This window comes from Phocoena phocoena, chromosome 10, assembly GCF_963924675.1.
Source record: "Phocoena phocoena chromosome 10, mPhoPho1.1, whole genome shotgun sequence".
Taxonomy (NCBI): domain Eukaryota; kingdom Metazoa; phylum Chordata; class Mammalia; order Artiodactyla; family Phocoenidae; genus Phocoena; species Phocoena phocoena.
Genome location: NC_089228.1, coordinates 91,969,423 through 91,987,584, shown reverse-complemented (window position 1 = coordinate 91,987,584; position 18,162 = coordinate 91,969,423). Strand labels below are relative to the sequence as shown.

Genomic DNA, 18,162 nt, shown 5'->3' with positions numbered 1-18,162 from the left:
TTGATTTAAAAAAAACTTTAAAAATGAAAGGGGGAAATTCAAATAAGAAAAAAATGACAAGGATGAGTTACACTTCCCGTTAGAAAGAAACTCAAAATACTCAAAAATTAATACAAAACAAGGAATTAAGATTAATCTCAAGTATAATTTCCTAAAACATTAAAAAGAGAAAGTCATGAAATTCTACGTTCCTCTCCCTTTTTCTTTCCACCCATCCTCACACTCTGGTCAAATGTTTGTTTATTCTCGATTAGCTGTAGATTATAGGGGAACCTCAGCTTGGGGTTGCCTTCTACTTGAATAGGACGACGAGGAAATCTGGAGGCCAAGTTTGAGCTGCATCATCTAACCCAGTCTCTTGATTCTCTAGCTGTGTATCTGGCTTCTCTTTGCTTCTCCTCAGATTCTTAGAATTTCTTACATCCAGCCATCCTGCCATATCCCCCTCCTCTGTTGGCTTCCTGATCCAAGCTCATCTGTCTGTCCACCTGGCCCTGACTTATTCCTTAGCCTGACCTTGCTGCCTACATTTGCTTTGACTGCCCTATCCATTTCCTCAGCCTAATTCTTAATTCCTGGCTCCCACCTCCTCATCCAAACTTGGCTAAATCCACTTTGGAAAACCAAGGCGAATGGAACTGCCTGGGAAGAATTTGGAGAATCCACAGCTCTGTCCTTTCTTCATTCTTGAGAGCCTGGCTGGCAGCTGAGGGCACATGTGGGGGGAAGTGTGTGTGTGTGTGTGTGTGTGTGTGTGTGTGTGTGTGTGTGTGTGTGTGTGTTGGGAGAAGAGGGCACAGCTGTCTTGGACTGTGTCATTTTCCCTGGGAATGCTAATGTGTATTTTTGATATCCTGGTATAGTCTTTCTTTTATTTGTTCTTCCGTGTCTCTTAGAAACTGTTCTAAAGTTTAAAACCCAGAGGCATCTTTCCAACTTGCATGAGTTGTATTTTGACCTCTTAAGAGGCTGTTGCCAGACTTTAGCTCCTGGTGATTTTACATGAAGTGACATCTGATTCGCTTTTAGACTGCATTCCACACCAATCTGCCCAGCCCTGCAGTTTATGGGCTCACTCCTGCTGTCTTTCAACATATGGAGCACTATTAGATAGTGTGAGTTTGAGTCTTGTCAGGGAGGCTGATTAAGCCACAGTCAGGGACAGCAGTCCTATGTGTGAAATGTACCAGGCCTTGCTGAACAGCTCTGGGAGTCGCTGGAGGTGGTTGGTGCTTCTCTGTTGGGGGACAGGGAGCTTGCTAAAAAAGCAAACACATTTTTTTCTATCGCGGGCTAGGTCTATGGTGGTAACATTTGGCACGTTGAGTAACAGGGAACATAGATAACTGTGAACAGATGGGCAACTATTAAAAGATTTGAGGGGCTTTTATCATTTCTCAATTGGCCTTCACCTACCTACAGGATACCCAGTTCCCTTGTAAGATTACGTAAAGAATTCAATTAAATTTCTTCTTCCTTTTTTTTTTTTTTTTTCAATTGCGATGGAAGCAAAAGCTCTGACGTTAAGAGGAAAAGAATAGATGAGAAACTTCTAATTTTGAATCCCCTTGGGATTAGCTGCTGATTTCAGCTGCGGGCAGAGAACACTGCCCCATATTTTGAAAGAATAGCTGCTGGCAATTTCAGAGGAGATGACTTTCCAAAATAGACAGTGAACTCCCCCATCCGTATCTGGTGACCATCTGACATTTGGACATAGAAGTACAGAGCCATCCACATGTCTTGATATGTATAACCTTGCTTTTAAAAATGGCAATGGCAAGTCATTATTATGCTTAAGCTCAAAACTAGCGGAATACAAAAGAGAAATGCATTACCTTGTTCCCAGCAGCAACAGAAAATATTTACACATCTTAGAGCAATAAAATTGCTCCATACTCTGGGGCAGTGTTGTCTCTGGTGCAGGAGCACGCGAGTCCTCTTTGGCTCAGAATGATACCAGGAAAGTTCATAAGGGTGAGAAGGACTCCGGACACTGATTAAGATGAGGCATGTTTCCCTCTCTGGAGCAGCAGCCTGATTTGGCCCAAACCAGTCATAGGTTGGTATGGTCAGAGTTATGGTACCTGTACACTGGATCTCATGAACCTGGCCAAATTCGATTGGGTTCCATTCATCAGAGGTGGCCTTAATAATATTACAATCGAGGGCCAATAATTTTAAAGTACTTGTCCTCAAGCTACTCAGTGTAGCTATATATAATAAAATCTGTTTGGAAGCAGGAAGGATAGATACCCAGCCCCACTTTTATTCTCAGTCCCTTAGCTTCAAAACCCATTTATCCCAGCCAAGAGTGCTGGGTAAATGAAGATCCCTGTGTCCAAAAACAACCCCACCTAAGACTAAATTTTTTCTAGAAAGAACTAGCAACAAAGGGAAATAGCCATTTTTATTATTTTAAATTAAAACTTCTACCATTCAGAAGAATTGTAATTTAAAATAATTCATCAACAAAAATGCTGGAACAAATTATAATAAGTAGAAGACAGCTCTTGGAGGGGCTGGTCTCTGTTGCCTGCTAAATGATGCAGTTTGATAAACTCATACATCTGTGCTAGGCTCTTTGGTTTAAGGTAATTGAGTAAACAAGAATTATCAGTGGGTTTAGCATCCCCTGGAGAATGATACTTTAACAGAAAGAATTATTGGAAGTAGTTAAAATATGCTGTCACCATTTAGCAGAAACGTTGGTAATATATGTTCAGAGGCTTTTAAGTAAATACTATGTATAAATTGTATCATAGAACAAAGAAGCATCCAAGGAGACACTTGATCATGGTGTAAAGAGAATGAATATTTGTGTATTGCAATATGAGGCTTGTAAACATCACTGAAGCAAATAGAAAATAAGCTCAATATAATTTGTTATTTTTTTTCTGCCCCAAGTTTTATGGGTTTTTGTTTTGCATTTCACCTATTTTCCTGACATGTAGAAGTGCTCTCTAGGTAATTAAAGCCGTAGCCATTCCGAATAATTTCTGTTTTCCTTCCTGCTGATGGTAAGTTTAATGGTGTCAGCTTGCTAATCCTTCCTGATGCTCACATGGCCTCCATTTGTGCCGGTGTTTTCCTAGGATGGCAGAGATGCAGGGGCTTATGGAAAGACTGGAGCAGGCCGTCGGTCGACTGGAGTCGCTGTCTGCAGGGTTACACCGGCCTCCTGGGGACTGTGGGGAAATTAACGGTGTCAGCGGAGGTAGGGCCACCAACTGTTGTCATTACTGATCTCTATGTGGGTCAGTTAATTTTGTCCCCATCATATAGTTCTCATGAATTATTTCTGTCAACTTTAACTCCCGTACTCCTTCCTTTATATGTGACCGTGACATTAACCAGATGCAAGCGATCCCTGAAAAAGAGAAAGAGAAAAAGAAAAAAGTCTCAACCCACAAGCCACAAAAATTTCCTGTATCTGCGCATGTTAAGAGCATAATCCATGAGCCAAATGTCATTATTCTTTCGTTTTAATGTTTATGCTGCTCTTCCACACTCAGTAACTAAATATATTATCTAAGTAATTATCAAAAAGAAACTAATGTTCCTTATTAGAATGTAAATTGGAAGGAATTATCATTCTGCACATTTTAATTTTAAAGAGAACAAGTCATTAAATTTAAGAACTGCAGTTTTAAAGGAAGAGAGTCTGATGTGAAGCCAAATACTACTTCGATGTAACATGACCACATCACATTGTTTTACTTTTGCCTATTCCTTACCAAACACGTTTTTTAAATTATATGCTAATACCACAATTTTTAAAAAAGATTTTAAAAATTATGTGATCAAACTTATAAAAAGTTAACTACTTCTTTAAAAAAAAATACCATGCACAGCCAGCTCTCTAAGTTATCTACAGTAATTTTTCCAACTTCTTCTTCTCTAAGGTTGCAGATTTAGCAAATAAAAATACAGGATATCCAGTTAAATTTGCATTTCAGATAAACTACATTCTTTTTTTTCTTTTTGATTAGAAGTGTGTTCCGAATACTGTGTGGGATATACTGCATGATACACACTTATTCAGAAATTTATTCACAATTTATTTGAAATTTAAATTTAACCAGGCGATCTGTATTTAATTTGTCAACTCTATTCTTGTCTCACACACATTTCCTTATCTGACCCATTTTGAATTTTGTCAGGCTTTTGGGGCTTGAGAAAAGCCTTGGGGAGGAGGGGGCTTCAAAAAAAGCTTTCACCAGGCAAGAGCCACATTGGTGCTTCTAGAATTTCAGGCGTATTTGGAGCTGTGCCTTGTATTACGTGCCCTGGGACAAAAATTACTGTGTGAGCACAAATGCACAGGCTGGTTTTTTTTTTCTCCCCCCACTCCGAACATAATGCTTTGAATGAATTGAAAGGGGGTGTTGTCTAAAGGAAAGCTGCCAGGGGCCTGTAAATTTTTTCCGCATCAAATGAGACATATCTATGATTTCATTTTAAGCCTCTTTTTGTTAACTATGGAGTTGGTATATGAGATTCAGTAGACTTTATTTGTAAGAAAATATTTTCATGTTCTCTTTAGTAACTTTGTTTCCTTATGCCTTTGGCATCAGGTGATCAAAAGACATTTCTCTGAGATTGCTGCCCACAAATATAAAGCCTGTGAACACATAAAGTTAAAATCCAACTCCCAGGAGACTGTGTAGTGTTGCTGAGTAAAAGGAAAAAAAAAAAAACTCCAATAATTTGAACCTCACTTACACAAAGAGGTAAAGACACTCTGTACTTTCTTCAAAAAAAAAAAAAAAGAAAATTAATAAGCTAAGCAAAATTGGAAGGCATATAATTAAATTAGTTAAGTATTTAAACATATATTTTCTAATATAACAAACAATTTCAAACCAGTTATTAAAGTAAGTTATCTTAAAACAGCTTAGCCAGCAATTTATTATCCTATTGATAATATGAAATGAAGAAGGATAATTAGTAAAATGTCTGAATGGTATTCATTCTAAAACCTTTTACTTATCCTAAACAACATCACTTCCGTTTCTTCTTAATTAGTCAGTTTTGGTGATTTCCTAAATTCTATTTTTAACAAATCCTTAAGGACAACCTCTCACCTTAAATGTAAACATCACCATTACAATGATGTTGTAACTAAAGTTAATTTTTTTTTTAATTTAAAAAGAAACTTTTAGAAGGAACCCAATCCATTACAAATCCATAGTATGCACAGACCAAAGAACTGCCTTATGAGACTGTTGTTATGATGTGTTTTATAATGTGTTTTTCCCCCACCCTGACAGCCAGGTGAGTTTGACTCAACAGTTGAAGAAATATTTTCATGCCTGCCAGTTGACAAGCACTATGACAGGTGCAGGGGAATCTATGATGAATTATACAGAGTCCTAATCCTCCAGAATCTTTGGTCTCAATGCATTACTATTCAGGGCCTCAAAAGCTTTGATTAAGAGTTGCCCAAAGGATGCAGGCTGGGGAGGAAGACAGGTCATTAAAGGCTGCCCGGAGGAGGTGTGAGCAGAGCTGAGTGATGAAAGGCAACTGATATTCCCTTTTATCATTGTCCATTCTGCTATGTAGAGGCCTCCATCACATTTGAAGAGCTTTCTCCCACTTTAAACACCCAGCAGAGACCTCTCAGACCTCTCCCATGGCAACAAGCAGGTTTATCTGTTTCCAAATGGATTCATAAGGAATCTTTGGGTTTACACCCCTTTTATGTTATAGGAGTTGGTACATACAGCATTTTGAACTTTAGGATAAGTCAGCTTCAATATCCTGCTTAGAAGTTAGACCGTAGGTGCAGAGAACTGTAAACAACTGTTTCTATCACTCTTTTGGCCTGTGGATATGGGCAAGTGGGAACCAGGGAAGAAGAAGGAAGCTTTGTCCTACGCATTTATGAGCATGGATATTCCTGTCCAGTATAAGAAAGGGACTCCTAAGTTTGGGTTTGGATTTTAATAGCCTGTACTGCTGAATTTCTCAATATTACCTTTCTCAGTATTAGGGATATGCAATCAGGGACTTAAGACAAAAAATTTTTTTGTTAATTAAAAAGCAGGGAAAGAAATGCAGAGCACACCAGGTTGGGCCATAGTCAATTCAGCTTTTGTAGTAATTTGGCAGATCAACATTCACTATGGATTAGCTCACCAGGCATTTTTGTGCCCACCTTTGCTGTCTGTCCCTCCCCTTGGGAAGTGAAGAAGGAGCAAAATGTGTGAAATCAGCTTGCTTTTCCTACTTGCCCAGACTTCATCATTACCTTTTAATTGTCCTGAATAATCTTGGTAACTATTTGCAAGGTGATTATAGCACCTGCACAGGTCGGTATAGAAGAACGTACACTGGCTTTGGATTCATAAGGCATGTTCAGTTTTTGGATCTGCCGCTTGTTTGGTATAGAGCTTTTAACAAGTCGTGTTCTGTTTGCATCTTCATTTCCTCATCAGTCAAAGTGTGACAGTGCTACTTACCTCATAGGTTTGGGGGGAGAATCAAATGAAATTATGTAGGTGAAAGTGCTTACTCTGAAGGATGGAAAATAGGAAAACACTGTTTTCTTGAGCCATTGAGAAGTGTTTAATAAGTACATATTGGGTGAATGAATGACTTAGTGAATAGGAAGAGAATGATATGAATGACATTAAACTTCCGTACTACTTATGGCAAAGCAGTACCAGCTTTTCACTAAACTACCGGGGAATAACAGAATGTTCTTTTTCCAAAGGTGTGGCGCCCTCGGTGGAGGCCTTTGATAAGCTGATGAACAGCATGGTGGCTGAGTTTTTAAAGAAGAGTAGGATCCTGGCTGGTGACGTTGAGACTCATGTGAGTACTTTCCTCCCCCATTCTCTGTGGAAAAGATGACTGCTATTAAAATTTTTTAAAAATAATGATCATAACAAGGGTTGGTGAGGGAATGGAGAGATTGGGACCCTTGTGCACTGCTGGTGGGAATGTAAAAGGTGCAGCCAGCATGGAAAAGAATATGGCGATTCTATAAAAAATTAAACATGGACCTATCATATGGTCCATCAAGTTTACTTCTGGATATATACCCAAAAGAATTGAAAGCAAGATCTCAAAGAGATACTTGTATACCCATGTTCATAGTAGCATTGTTCACAATAGCTGAAAGGTGGAAGCCACCCAAGTTTCTGTTGACAGATGAATGGATCAACAAAATGTGGTTTGTACATACAAAGGAATATTATTCAGCCACAAAAAAGGAAATTCTGACACATAGGAAAACATGGATGAACCTTGAGGACATTGTGCTGAGTAAATTAAGCCAGTCACAAAAAGATGCTGTATGATCTCATTTATCTGAGGCATCAAGAGCAGTCAAACTCATAGAAACAGAAAGTAGAAGGGTGCTTGCTGGGGCCTAGGGAGAGGGAGAAAAATGGGAACTTGTTTAACAGGTATAGAGTTTTAGTTTTTCGATGCAAACTAAACTCCAGAAAGAATTCTGGGGATCTGATGCACAGCAATGTGAATATACCTGACACCACTGAACTGTACACTTAAAAACGGTTAATATGGTACATTTTATGTTGTGTGTATTTTACCACAATTTTTTAAAAAAGTGCAGCCTGAGGAAAAACAAAGTCATAGAATTCGATAATCTCTGGATTGGTAGAGACTTTTAATGATATCTAGGCCAGCCTCCCAGTTTTAGACACCTTTTATGCATTTAAAAATGTTTAGCATCCTCCCTGAGGCTAGTTGTTATTTGCATGCATTTTATGAAAATCTAAAGTAAAAGCCAAACCGATTAAAAACCTAAAAGAGATTTATGACCAGGTTTTTCTTATTTATTTACCTTTGTTTCTTGCAAAGGATTGAATTCCACATCCATCTGCTTGTAGATTTCTCAGCAATGAGAGAGTCCCAGCAAAATCATTTTCAGTATAGACTCACGGAAAATCTGATTCTTGAATAAAGTTGTGGTTTGTGGTTAAAAACAAACAAACAAACAACAACAACAAAAACTTATAAAGGGATTCTCCTTCCCCAATTAGACTTTATATGCAACACTCAACACCAGTCTTCCAGGGGGTCTGGTGACTCAGGTTATACCATCGGTTCCAGATTTGTAATTAAATAGGTGCTTATCTCATCACATTTGCAATGTGTTTGTTCACCACATCTAAGAAAAATGAAGATTCTTCTCATGGCCTCCATTTTTATTAAACATACCTGCTGAAATACTCATTGGCAAAAGAGAGGAAGCGCTGATGTACAGGAGTTCTAGAAAAGTCTGTGTAGTAAGACATATTCACTCCTAATGTATCACAGAGCTCTAGAATTGCTCTGGTCTATTCCTGAGCTTGATGTTTTTGTTTACAGAAACCTGGTCTGTTGTCGTAAGGTAGTGGCTGAGCTTCTTATACTGTCATGATAGTACCTGCAAGCTAACATATAAAATGGAGTATTACCCCCAGTACACTAAATGAGATTCTTGAATGATTAAAGAACAGTTTACTCTCTCGAACACTATTACAATAATTATTATATCACTATTATAACCATTAATATTGTCATTACGCTTCTGAGGTACATAGTACATTATAATTCTTATTAGTAATAGCTCACAAAATTCTATAATTATTTTTACTGGGGAATAATGAAGCCTGTAAATATGTATATTTAACTTTGCATTTAAAAAATTGTAGGGTTTGCATACTAAGTAAGTCTCTTTAAGTTACATAGTAAACAGTTCCTTTAAATTCCTTTTAGAACAAAGTGAGTTATAAATAAAGTGTAGCTTGATTTATATTAAGTTTTTTCTTCTCTCCACTCATTAGCCTGAGAACAGTATGACTCGAAGGAATATTCTAATAATGAATATGTAATGCTCAAAGAAATTTATGTTTTTCACTAATTAGTTTTTTAAAAAGGAAGGAAGGAAGGTGGGGAAAGAAAAGGGAAGGAAGGAAAGAAAGAGAAAAAGAGAGAAAAACACTTGTCATCCAAAAATGTAGACTCTGTTTCTACAACACAAAGAAAAGTACAGGCAGCTATCATCCATCTGCCCATTACTTTAATACATTAAACAAGTAGTTTATTTTTTCTCTCTTATAGAACCATGTGTCACTGACATTAAGCTTGCAGCTGCTGCCTCTCACATAAGCCAGAAGTGAGGGTTGAACTTTGTTCCGAGAACACACCTGTTGCCTAGGAAAAAAACCCCCACATACCTGATTGTACAGTATGGAAATTTGAGAATGACACAAATGTGCATCATGTTAAATCCTGTCCCTCTGCTTAAAAGCTATTTCACAGATACTAATAATGAATAAGGGCAGCCGAACTATGATTTAACGTCTGTCTTGATGTGTTGGCTGCTGGTTGGGCTTAATTTACTGAACACTCAATAGTCTATTGACAGAACAGACCACAAAAAAGGGGAACTAATAGCTACAATTAGGAAGCTCTGCTGAACCGAAGAACATAACAGGTTTAGAAAAGATTAGATCTTGTAAAGCCTTCTTGTATGCAACATAAACCGAAGGGCTTATTTAAATTACCCTCCAACCCAGGAACACTGACGCAGCTTGGGCCCTTTTTAAGAAATAATAAACAATGCATACTTTTATAATAGATGTTTAGGGTAAATATAGTCCTCAATGTCAAAGGAAAGGATCCCCTAGAAACTGGGCCTACAGAATTCTAAGCCCTTGGTCAGCCATCATTTACCCTTAAATGGATGACTGTGTTTTTTTTGTTTTTTTACAAAGCTGTCCTGTTGCTATTCATGGTATATGGAACTAATCTTGGGTCTATTTCTAAATGATTTGACAGTCATGAAACAACTGCAAATCATATAGCTCTTCCTACCTCAAGCCCTTTTTGGAGATTTATAGAATTTACATTTTAATGTTTGTAAATGTCTGGAACATTTATTTCTTATCATGATTAAAATTGATAAAAAAGAAATATTCTTTTATTAATCAATAAAAATGAGAGAAACACATTTTTAACAAAAGGGCGATAAAATTCAATGAAAAAGTATAACACGCTACACGTGGTAGGGTTAAACGCTCCGCACAATATTATGTCCTTGAGTTCCTGAACTTTATAAAGGATGAACCTATTTAGACAATTATTATAGCTGTACTTTTGATGGGTCGTGATTACTCTTCTAGATGTTCCTAGGGTTTGTTATATACTTAAATCATCTACAAAATGTCTTGTTCATTTTATGCCACGCTGGTTGGGTGACATGTCCAAAGGGTGGGAAAGTAAGAATGATCTCTTCTTGTTTGTATTTGGATTTTAGAGCTGGCTCTTACTTTTTATAGAATGACCTTAAACTAGTCGCTTACCCTTCTCAGTAATGAGACTGGACGACATCATTTCCAAGGGCTCTCAGAGCCCCTTTGAGTGACTCACCCGTTGTCTCATGTAAAAAGCATGAGGGAGTTACTCAGTTGCCAGATGAAGAGCTTGAGATAGAACAGCATCATCACCATTAAAAAAAAGAATCCTGAGCCGTGCCAGGGAAAGTACCTCAATCATCTGAACTTGCAAGACAAGCCGAAGGAAGCATGTCAGAAAAAGGATACACAGAACACTAAGGACTGCTTTATGATGATATAGAAAAAAATCAGACTCCTTCGTTTAAAAAGACCTTGCGGCCTCCATGAGTCTGTCCTTCTTGGTCTTACAGGTTGTCACTTCTTCCTTTATGTGGACCTATCTCTAGAATAAATAATGAAAAAATGTCTACATATTTATTTTACTATTTGTATCCATATTCTTCCTTGATTTTAGAAGACTTTTGTGGGTAATTTGTACTCACTTAAAAAATGACCATTTGCATTTTTGGTGCTTTATAATCTGGGTCTATATAGAAACCCTCCTGTCCCCACCAAAAAAACAAAAAAATGATCAGAAGCACAAGTTTGGAGTTGACTCAATGAAACAGCCCATTCCGTACAGATCCTCCTCACTGTCCTGCTTGCCTTTGGCCAAGTTGGTCCTCCCATTAACGAGTTTCTTGCTAATAGCTTTAATCTGAACATTTATTTTTATTATAATTAGACATGAATACTTTGGCAATCTCAAGTCCAAAGGATCTGTACATCTTTCACATTCTCCAAATGGCAGACAAAAAAAATTGACTTGTACAAAGAATTCTGCATCTAGATTTCATGAAACAGGCTTTATATCAGGGATCTTGCATCTTACAGTCTTGGCCAGTTATGTTAGTCAGGATTATTAGAGAAGGAAATACCTTATAAATCATCCATTCCAATATACATCCTCATTTTTTTCTTTTTTTAAAATTTATTATTATTTTTGGCTGCATTGGGTCTTCGTTCCTGCGTGCAGGCTTTCTCTAGTTGTGGCGAGCAGGGGCTACTCTTCGTTGCGGTGCACGGGCTTCTCATTGCGGTGGCTTCTCTGGTTGCGGAGCACGGGCTCTAGGCACACGGGCTCAGTAGCACTTGGGCTTAGTTGCTCCGCAGCATGTGGGATCTTCCTGGACCAGGGCTCGAACCCGTGTCCCTTGCGTTGACAGGCAGATTCTTAACCACTGCTCCACCAGGGAAGCCCCTCTTTTTCTTTCTTTGTCGTTCTGCCGTCCTTACTCTCTCCCTCCCTCCCTCTCATCCTCCTTCCTTCCTTCCCTACCTTCTTTTCTTCGTTTCTCTTTTTTTTTTTTTTTTTTGCGGTACGCAGGCCTCTCGCTGCTGTGGCCTCTCCCGTTGCGGAGCACAGGCTCCGGACGCGCGCAGGCTCAGCGGCCATGGCTCACAGGCCCAGCCGCTCCGCGGCATGTGGGATCGTCCCTGACCGGGGCACGAACCCGCGTCCCCTGCATCGGCAGGCGGACTGTCAACCACTGCGCCACCAGGGAAGCCCCGTTTCTCTTTCTTTCTTCTTTTTCTCTTTCTTTCTTCAGAGAAGGAAACTACAACTTAGCGAGGTAGGAGATGTAGATGATGTGTCGAATGCAGCACCATGACCCTATGGCAGAGCCAGAAATCTGGTCTCCAAAGTCTCCATCCATGGTTTGGGAGATGCCAGGCTTAGACCCCCTGGGCTGCTGTCTTCCACTGCCTTTGTAGGCACCTGGATCGCTAGTGAGAAGCAATAGCACTTATCTGCCACCTCCTCCTGCCCTCTGCACTCTACAGCTATTACAGTTTGCCCTACTGAATTTCCACAATATATGGAAAGGTCATGACGAAGGTGGGCTCAGGCACAACGGGTGAGGAGAGGGTGGAACATCAGTGTGACTCATGTCTTTCACGTGTCTCCTCAGAGTAGCACTGAGTGAGGTGACAGGGAGAACAGTGACCTCCAGGATGGATGAACTGTGTCCCTTGTGGGTCTTCGCTTCTCCCCCATCACACTAGCCTTGTCTCAGCCTGGTCATCACTCACTGTGCTGTTGACACCAAATTTGCAGAATTCAGAAAGGTCACAGATAGATCCAGCTCTGTCATTATTTCTTCCCAAGAAGGCAGGGAATTTTTATTCTCAGCCTTGAACACACATTTTGCTATCCTACATATGCGTTGACTCACAGCCTATTCCTATTAAGTCACCAGCCTTAGTCGGACATCCCTGTGACTGCTTTTTTTTTTTCTTTTTTTTTAACGGTACGCGGGCCTCTCACTGTTGTGGCCTCTCCCATTGCGGAGCACAGGCTCCGGACGCGCAGGCTCAGCAGCCATGGCCCACGGGCCCAGCCGCTCCGCGGCATGTGGGATCTTCCCGGACCGGGGCACAAACCCGCGTCCCCTGCATCGGCAGGCGGACTCTCAACCACTGCGCCACCGGGGAAGCTCCCCTGTGACTGCTTTTTAATTCAAGGATGTTTGCGTTTAGAACATCTGATCCCTGTCTCTTTCCTTGAAAATTCTAGTTTCATAGCACATTCAGAGCCGTGGAGAGGCTCTAAATAAGGAACTGGACTTGGAATCTAAGCATCTCTTGAAGGGCCGCAGGCATCACTAACCTCCAGGATCTCCCTGTTTACTCCACCAAAAATAAAATACGTTACCAGAGTATTTTGCTGAAACAATGAACTAGGTTCCATGAATCTCTCAGGTTAAGATGAGATCTGTGCTTTTCTTTCTGCTTCTTAAAGGAAACCTTCTAAGAAAGCCTGTGGAGTGCCTGTCCTGATTATCCTCTTCTGTTCTGTGTTCACTGGCATTAGCGAAACTTCAGAAGAGCCAAAATATGCAGGGATGTGTTCTGATCGTGCTCAGGCTGCTGTGGTTGGGGGTGAGCTATGTCACCCACCAGCTGGGCCCTCTGGGCCTACACCTGGGGATAGGTGATTGGGTCTCATGAGAATGGTGTTGCTCTACTTAAAAGCATAGCAAGAATCTGCAACTTAGTCTGTGTCAGGACTTCCTGAGGGTGACCAGCAACTGTTCTCCAAACATTTTTCCCCTCAGTAATACCCTTTCAGAAGATTGTTTCCCACATCAGAGTTTAATCATGTTACCTAGTACTGCAAAATAGAGGCCCTTTTCCTTTTTTTTTGCCTTTTCCTTTTTTCCCCCCCTGTATTTCCTTCTTTCTAAAACTATGCCAATAATGGGAACATTTGCTGTTGTTTTCTTTCTAGACTTCAGGATAGTTGAATTGTTTGCCTGGAGGCTGCTTCAGCATCTAAAAATTAATACTTTGTCTACAAGTAATGACCTGATTTCATTTAGATTATCTTGTTATTTCTGTTCAAGCAACGATCCCCACAGAACACACCACACTCACAGACATGCCCACACACACATGTATATCCACTATTCACCTAAGAATTCGTTATAATTCTGTAATTACTACACATAAGAAAAAACAGTCTTGGTCAAATATATGGGTGTTCTGACCCAAGAGTCACTCTAACTGCAGGATATGTGTTTTCAGATTTCTTAGTGTGCATGAGGCAAGTACAAAACATGCTTTTTTACCATTAGTATGTTTTTCCCTTTCCAGTTGTATTTAGATTATGGTTTAACATGGTAAGTTTTAAAATATAACAGTTTATACATTCTATAACTCATTACCAGCCAATTCTTTTTAATATATCAAGTATAAGATGTTTTGGTGATGTAAAAAAAACAAACAGGGTATTCAGTGAATTAATAATTTATCACTTATATGTGTTTGCAATAGAAATCCTTTCCCTTTCAGAAAACGCTTTGCAAAATAAATATTTTAAATGGCAAGGTACTGGGAATGCTGATAGTTGACTTGCAATTGCTTTGATTAAACAGCTTAATATACAGAATAGGTGGTCTGATTTATCCCTTTGGGCCCACCTGTTGAGTGTTGGGATCTATTTCAAGGTTCCAGAAATATGCTGTTTTCCTCTTGCCCTCTCAGTGTCTAGCATAGTAGGTGGTTAATAAATTTTTGCTAAATGAATGATTGAAAATGAATCAAATCCTTAACAAATTATTGAATCAATGAATAGATGAATGTACTGTGGCTGGCAATTTGGATCAAGCAATATCCCAGATGAGGAGTTAAAAGAAAATCAAGGCCAGGTTTTATGTCCTGAATTAGCAAGTGAAATATTGGAGAAACATAGATTCTATAGATTTTTGTTTATTGTGTGTACACACGCACGTACACACACACACACACACACACACACACACACACACACACGTCCTGGTTTTGTCATAGCCCTGACAATGTATGTAGTACCCTCCTCATTCCCTTTATTCTCATTCCTCTTTTATAGTTGAGGAAAGTGAGCCATTGAAAGACTAGAGCTCTAAGGCACCTTAAGAAAGCTAGATGAGAGTTCATAAGTAATAGGAAAATCCATCAGTATAGTGACTTGTAGCCCAATAGAAATCTCATGAGTGCTATGTGTGACAGGATATTTTTGTGAACCTTACTGTAAGTATTTTAAACTGAAGGTCAGATTTAGAAAAGAAATAGGATTTTGTTTGGTTTTTCTGTTTGCATTGGGTTTGGGCATGTTGCTTTCCCCTTCAATCATTAACATTAAAATGATAGCCATCAGGCAAGAAATAACTTTGGAGTCTAAAAAGAAAATTGAATTTTTGTCCAGGACTTCTTGGCATATTTCCAATAACCAGCTCTCCCTGGTTTCAAGAGTCTTTAGTTTTATTTATATAATTTTAAATATCTGGGTGAAAAGTGAAAAACTCAGTAGATTGTCTCAATATGTCCAGTTCAGACAGTCCCAAATTTTAAATGGGGACTCCCACCCCAAAGTTTATCTGCAAGTTAGTTCTTAGAAACTTGGAAGACACTTGCCCACAGACTTAATGTAAGGGTTGGGTGGTTCGTTTTCTATGCAGAGATGCAGAAGAGTATTACTCCGTGTGTAGTGCACAGACCACCACCATCTGCAAATTCTGCTAATGGTCTGCTATGAGATGAGTACAAAAATTGTGAGTAAGACGTTGAACACTTTTATAACAATCCAACAGAGTAATTTTAAGGCTGCTAAGTCTGGTAGTTTAAAAGACTTGGACTTATGCTTTGTGTGTCTGGTTTTTATTCATTTTTCTAGTAAGGCTCTTTTATTTATTTTACAAAACTATCACTCCGTGATAGATGAGAAATTAAAAAGAAGATCTTCACCGAAGGTTTTTGGAGTAGCACTAGGTAATGTAAAATGTTAGGAAAAACTCTTCCACTATGCTTTTAGTTAAATGAAGCAGGAAAACAATCACATTAAATGAAAAGCAGTCATTTGTTATGAATGCTGATACCTAGGCGAGTGTGAATTTAATTAGAGAAGGACTTAGAACTAGATAGGGATTTCTATGCAGATGATGCATACTTTCAGCTGATGTTGGGCTTGGTTCCTTCTTCCTTTCTCTACCAAGCACAGAATTTTTCTTTTTCTTTATATGAGTGTATAATTACTCTCCTTTGATTATAAGAATAACTTTGGAATTGACAAATGGGACCCAAAAAAGGCAGGAAAAGAGATTTTCTAAGGATAATGGAGCAGGAATTGAAAGGAAGGTGTAAAGAGGTGATATATACACTTAAAGATTTGCCTTATTGAAAATAAAGTCTGGAAGGATACTTCTTGAATTTTTAGGGGGTAAACTTACCAAAAGCTTTTGCTTCCTAAACATCCATGTCTTTTGAACTTTTTATAACAAGCATGTATAAACTGTTTTCATCAGAAGGGGAAAGGAATATTTGGCATTTTAAGAAAAAGATCTTGGAATCGAGGTATTGCCTGGAAGGGATTTCACTGAGCAGCAAAAGACAAGTGAGAAAATGTGGGCACCAAATGGTGTTAATCCCACACAGCCTGGCTGCAGGGTGACCTCGTGGTCAGGAGTCCAAGATGCCTGGGAATCCATAGGGATTCTGGGAACCAGCGTTCAGCAAGGACTTTCCTAGGTTGAGTGTTCATAGTGAGATCTTAGTGTAGATGGACTGATGTCGGGTCTATATGGTTGACAAATGAGCAAAATCTGATTTGTAGCTAAATTTTATAGTCACTAGAGATCGACTTCATTTCCCTGACTTATTTAAGTTTTCTATGTTAGTGACAGAGGCAATTGTAAAGAAGGGGAAAGAGAACTAGCATTTATTGAGGACCTGGTATGTTAGGCACTTCGTGTAGCTGCCAACAGACATTGCTTTACTTGATCACTAGGAGAACCTGTTAAGGTACGTAAATTCGAGACAAAGAAGCCCAGTCTCAGTAAGGTTGGGTAACTTGCTTATAGCCATGCATTTAGCAATGAGCAGCATTGGATTCTGTCTAAGGCCTATCTGAAGATTTAAGCTCACAGTTTCTCTGCTCTACCACACTGCTTTCCAATAATTTCAGTCATTCATTATTTAGCGGTAGTTACTGAGCTTCTGGTGTAATAAAGGCCCTTCTACATCTGCACCCAGTGGCCTAGTCTTCAAGAGCCTATTGCCTACTTGGAGACCCAAGGCATGTACATATGCATGAAAGTTAAATAAGAGTATGGCTTAAATAGTACAGAATGAAAGGACAATGTTTAGCATTATAGTGCATTCTAGAATAAGGAGTACTTGTTGCCTCTAATTTTTCTGATTCATTAGAGCAGCCAAGTATCCTTTACTTGTATAGACCCAAAATTCATCAACTGTGAAGCAGTTCTGGCTTCCTGAGTCAAAAGATTTAGTTTAAACATGTTGATAAAATGCTTTAGATTCCTTAAATGTTAGAAAAGCAAGTTAGAGAATTCAAAGAAGGGCCAATCTGCCAAGTGTTTTGTAGCTACACAGTGATTGAATTTGAAGATGAAGTTTATTTCAGAGAATAGTTTTGTTCAGATTACAAACTTGTAACAATATTCTACCTGTAAGAAAAGCAAGCAGATTTAAATATACAATAGTGTTTTCTTTTTTTTTTTCCCTAGTCCAATGCCTTAAGAAATACTCACTGTTTTATTTATTTATTTGGCCGCATCGGGTCTTCGTTGTGGCATGCGGGCTTCTCTCTAATTACGGCATGTGGGTTTTCTCTCTCTAGGTGTGGCGTGTGGGCTGTGTAGTTTGCGGCACACAGCCTCTCTAGTTGAGGCACCCAGGCTCAGTAGTTGTGGTACGCGGGCTTAGTTGCCCTGCAGCATGTGGGATCTTAGTTCCCCGACCAGGGATCGAACCTTCATCCCCTGCATTAGAAGGGGGATTCTTCACCACTGGACCACCAGGGAAGTCCCAAGAAATACTCACTGGTTTTAATTATTTCAAATATTTCATTTTTAAAAATATAATTTACAATTAATTATTTAGAAAAGTTCTATGTTGGGTTTTTAAAATTACACTGATTGGTTTTATATTATAGATTTTGACAACTTTCTACACATTCTATTTTTGTGGCCTGCTTGTTTAACTTAGACCCTGTGCTCTGGGGCTCTTTCCATGTCAGTAAGTTGAGGTCTATACTATCACTTTTTAGTGACTACATAGTATTTCATTGTATGGTTACACTATAATTGATGTAAACAATCAAAATTGTATGTAGGGGAAATAATATGTACAAGAATGCAGAGCCCAAACGTGGGTGAGATGAGTGAGGTCCTAGGGTGTGACTCTGAGAGGGCGCACACCTGGGCTCCCCACCAGCCTCACCTGGTCCCTTCCCTGCAAGGATGGTCATCTAGTGGTATTTATAATCATTTTAAAAATTAGTGATGTTTGACTTATTTTCAGTTTT

The 18,162-nt window shown here is 39.1% G+C and overlaps 1 protein-coding gene across 1 annotated transcript in view; it reads left to right on the top strand.

Moving 5' to 3' along the window:
- The first annotated feature begins 3,096 nt into the window (after nucleotides 1-3,096).
- CAP2 (cyclase associated actin cytoskeleton regulatory protein 2) overlaps nucleotides 3,097-18,162 on the top strand; it is a 106,707-nt gene continuing 91,641 nt past the window's right edge. Inside the window, exons 1-2 of the mRNA XM_065885115.1 lie at nucleotides 3,097-3,217; nucleotides 6,722-6,822. Coding sequence (XP_065741187.1) covers nucleotides 3,097-3,217; nucleotides 6,722-6,822 — 222 coding nt within the window. The remainder of the gene's footprint in view (nucleotides 3,218-6,721; nucleotides 6,823-18,162) is intronic.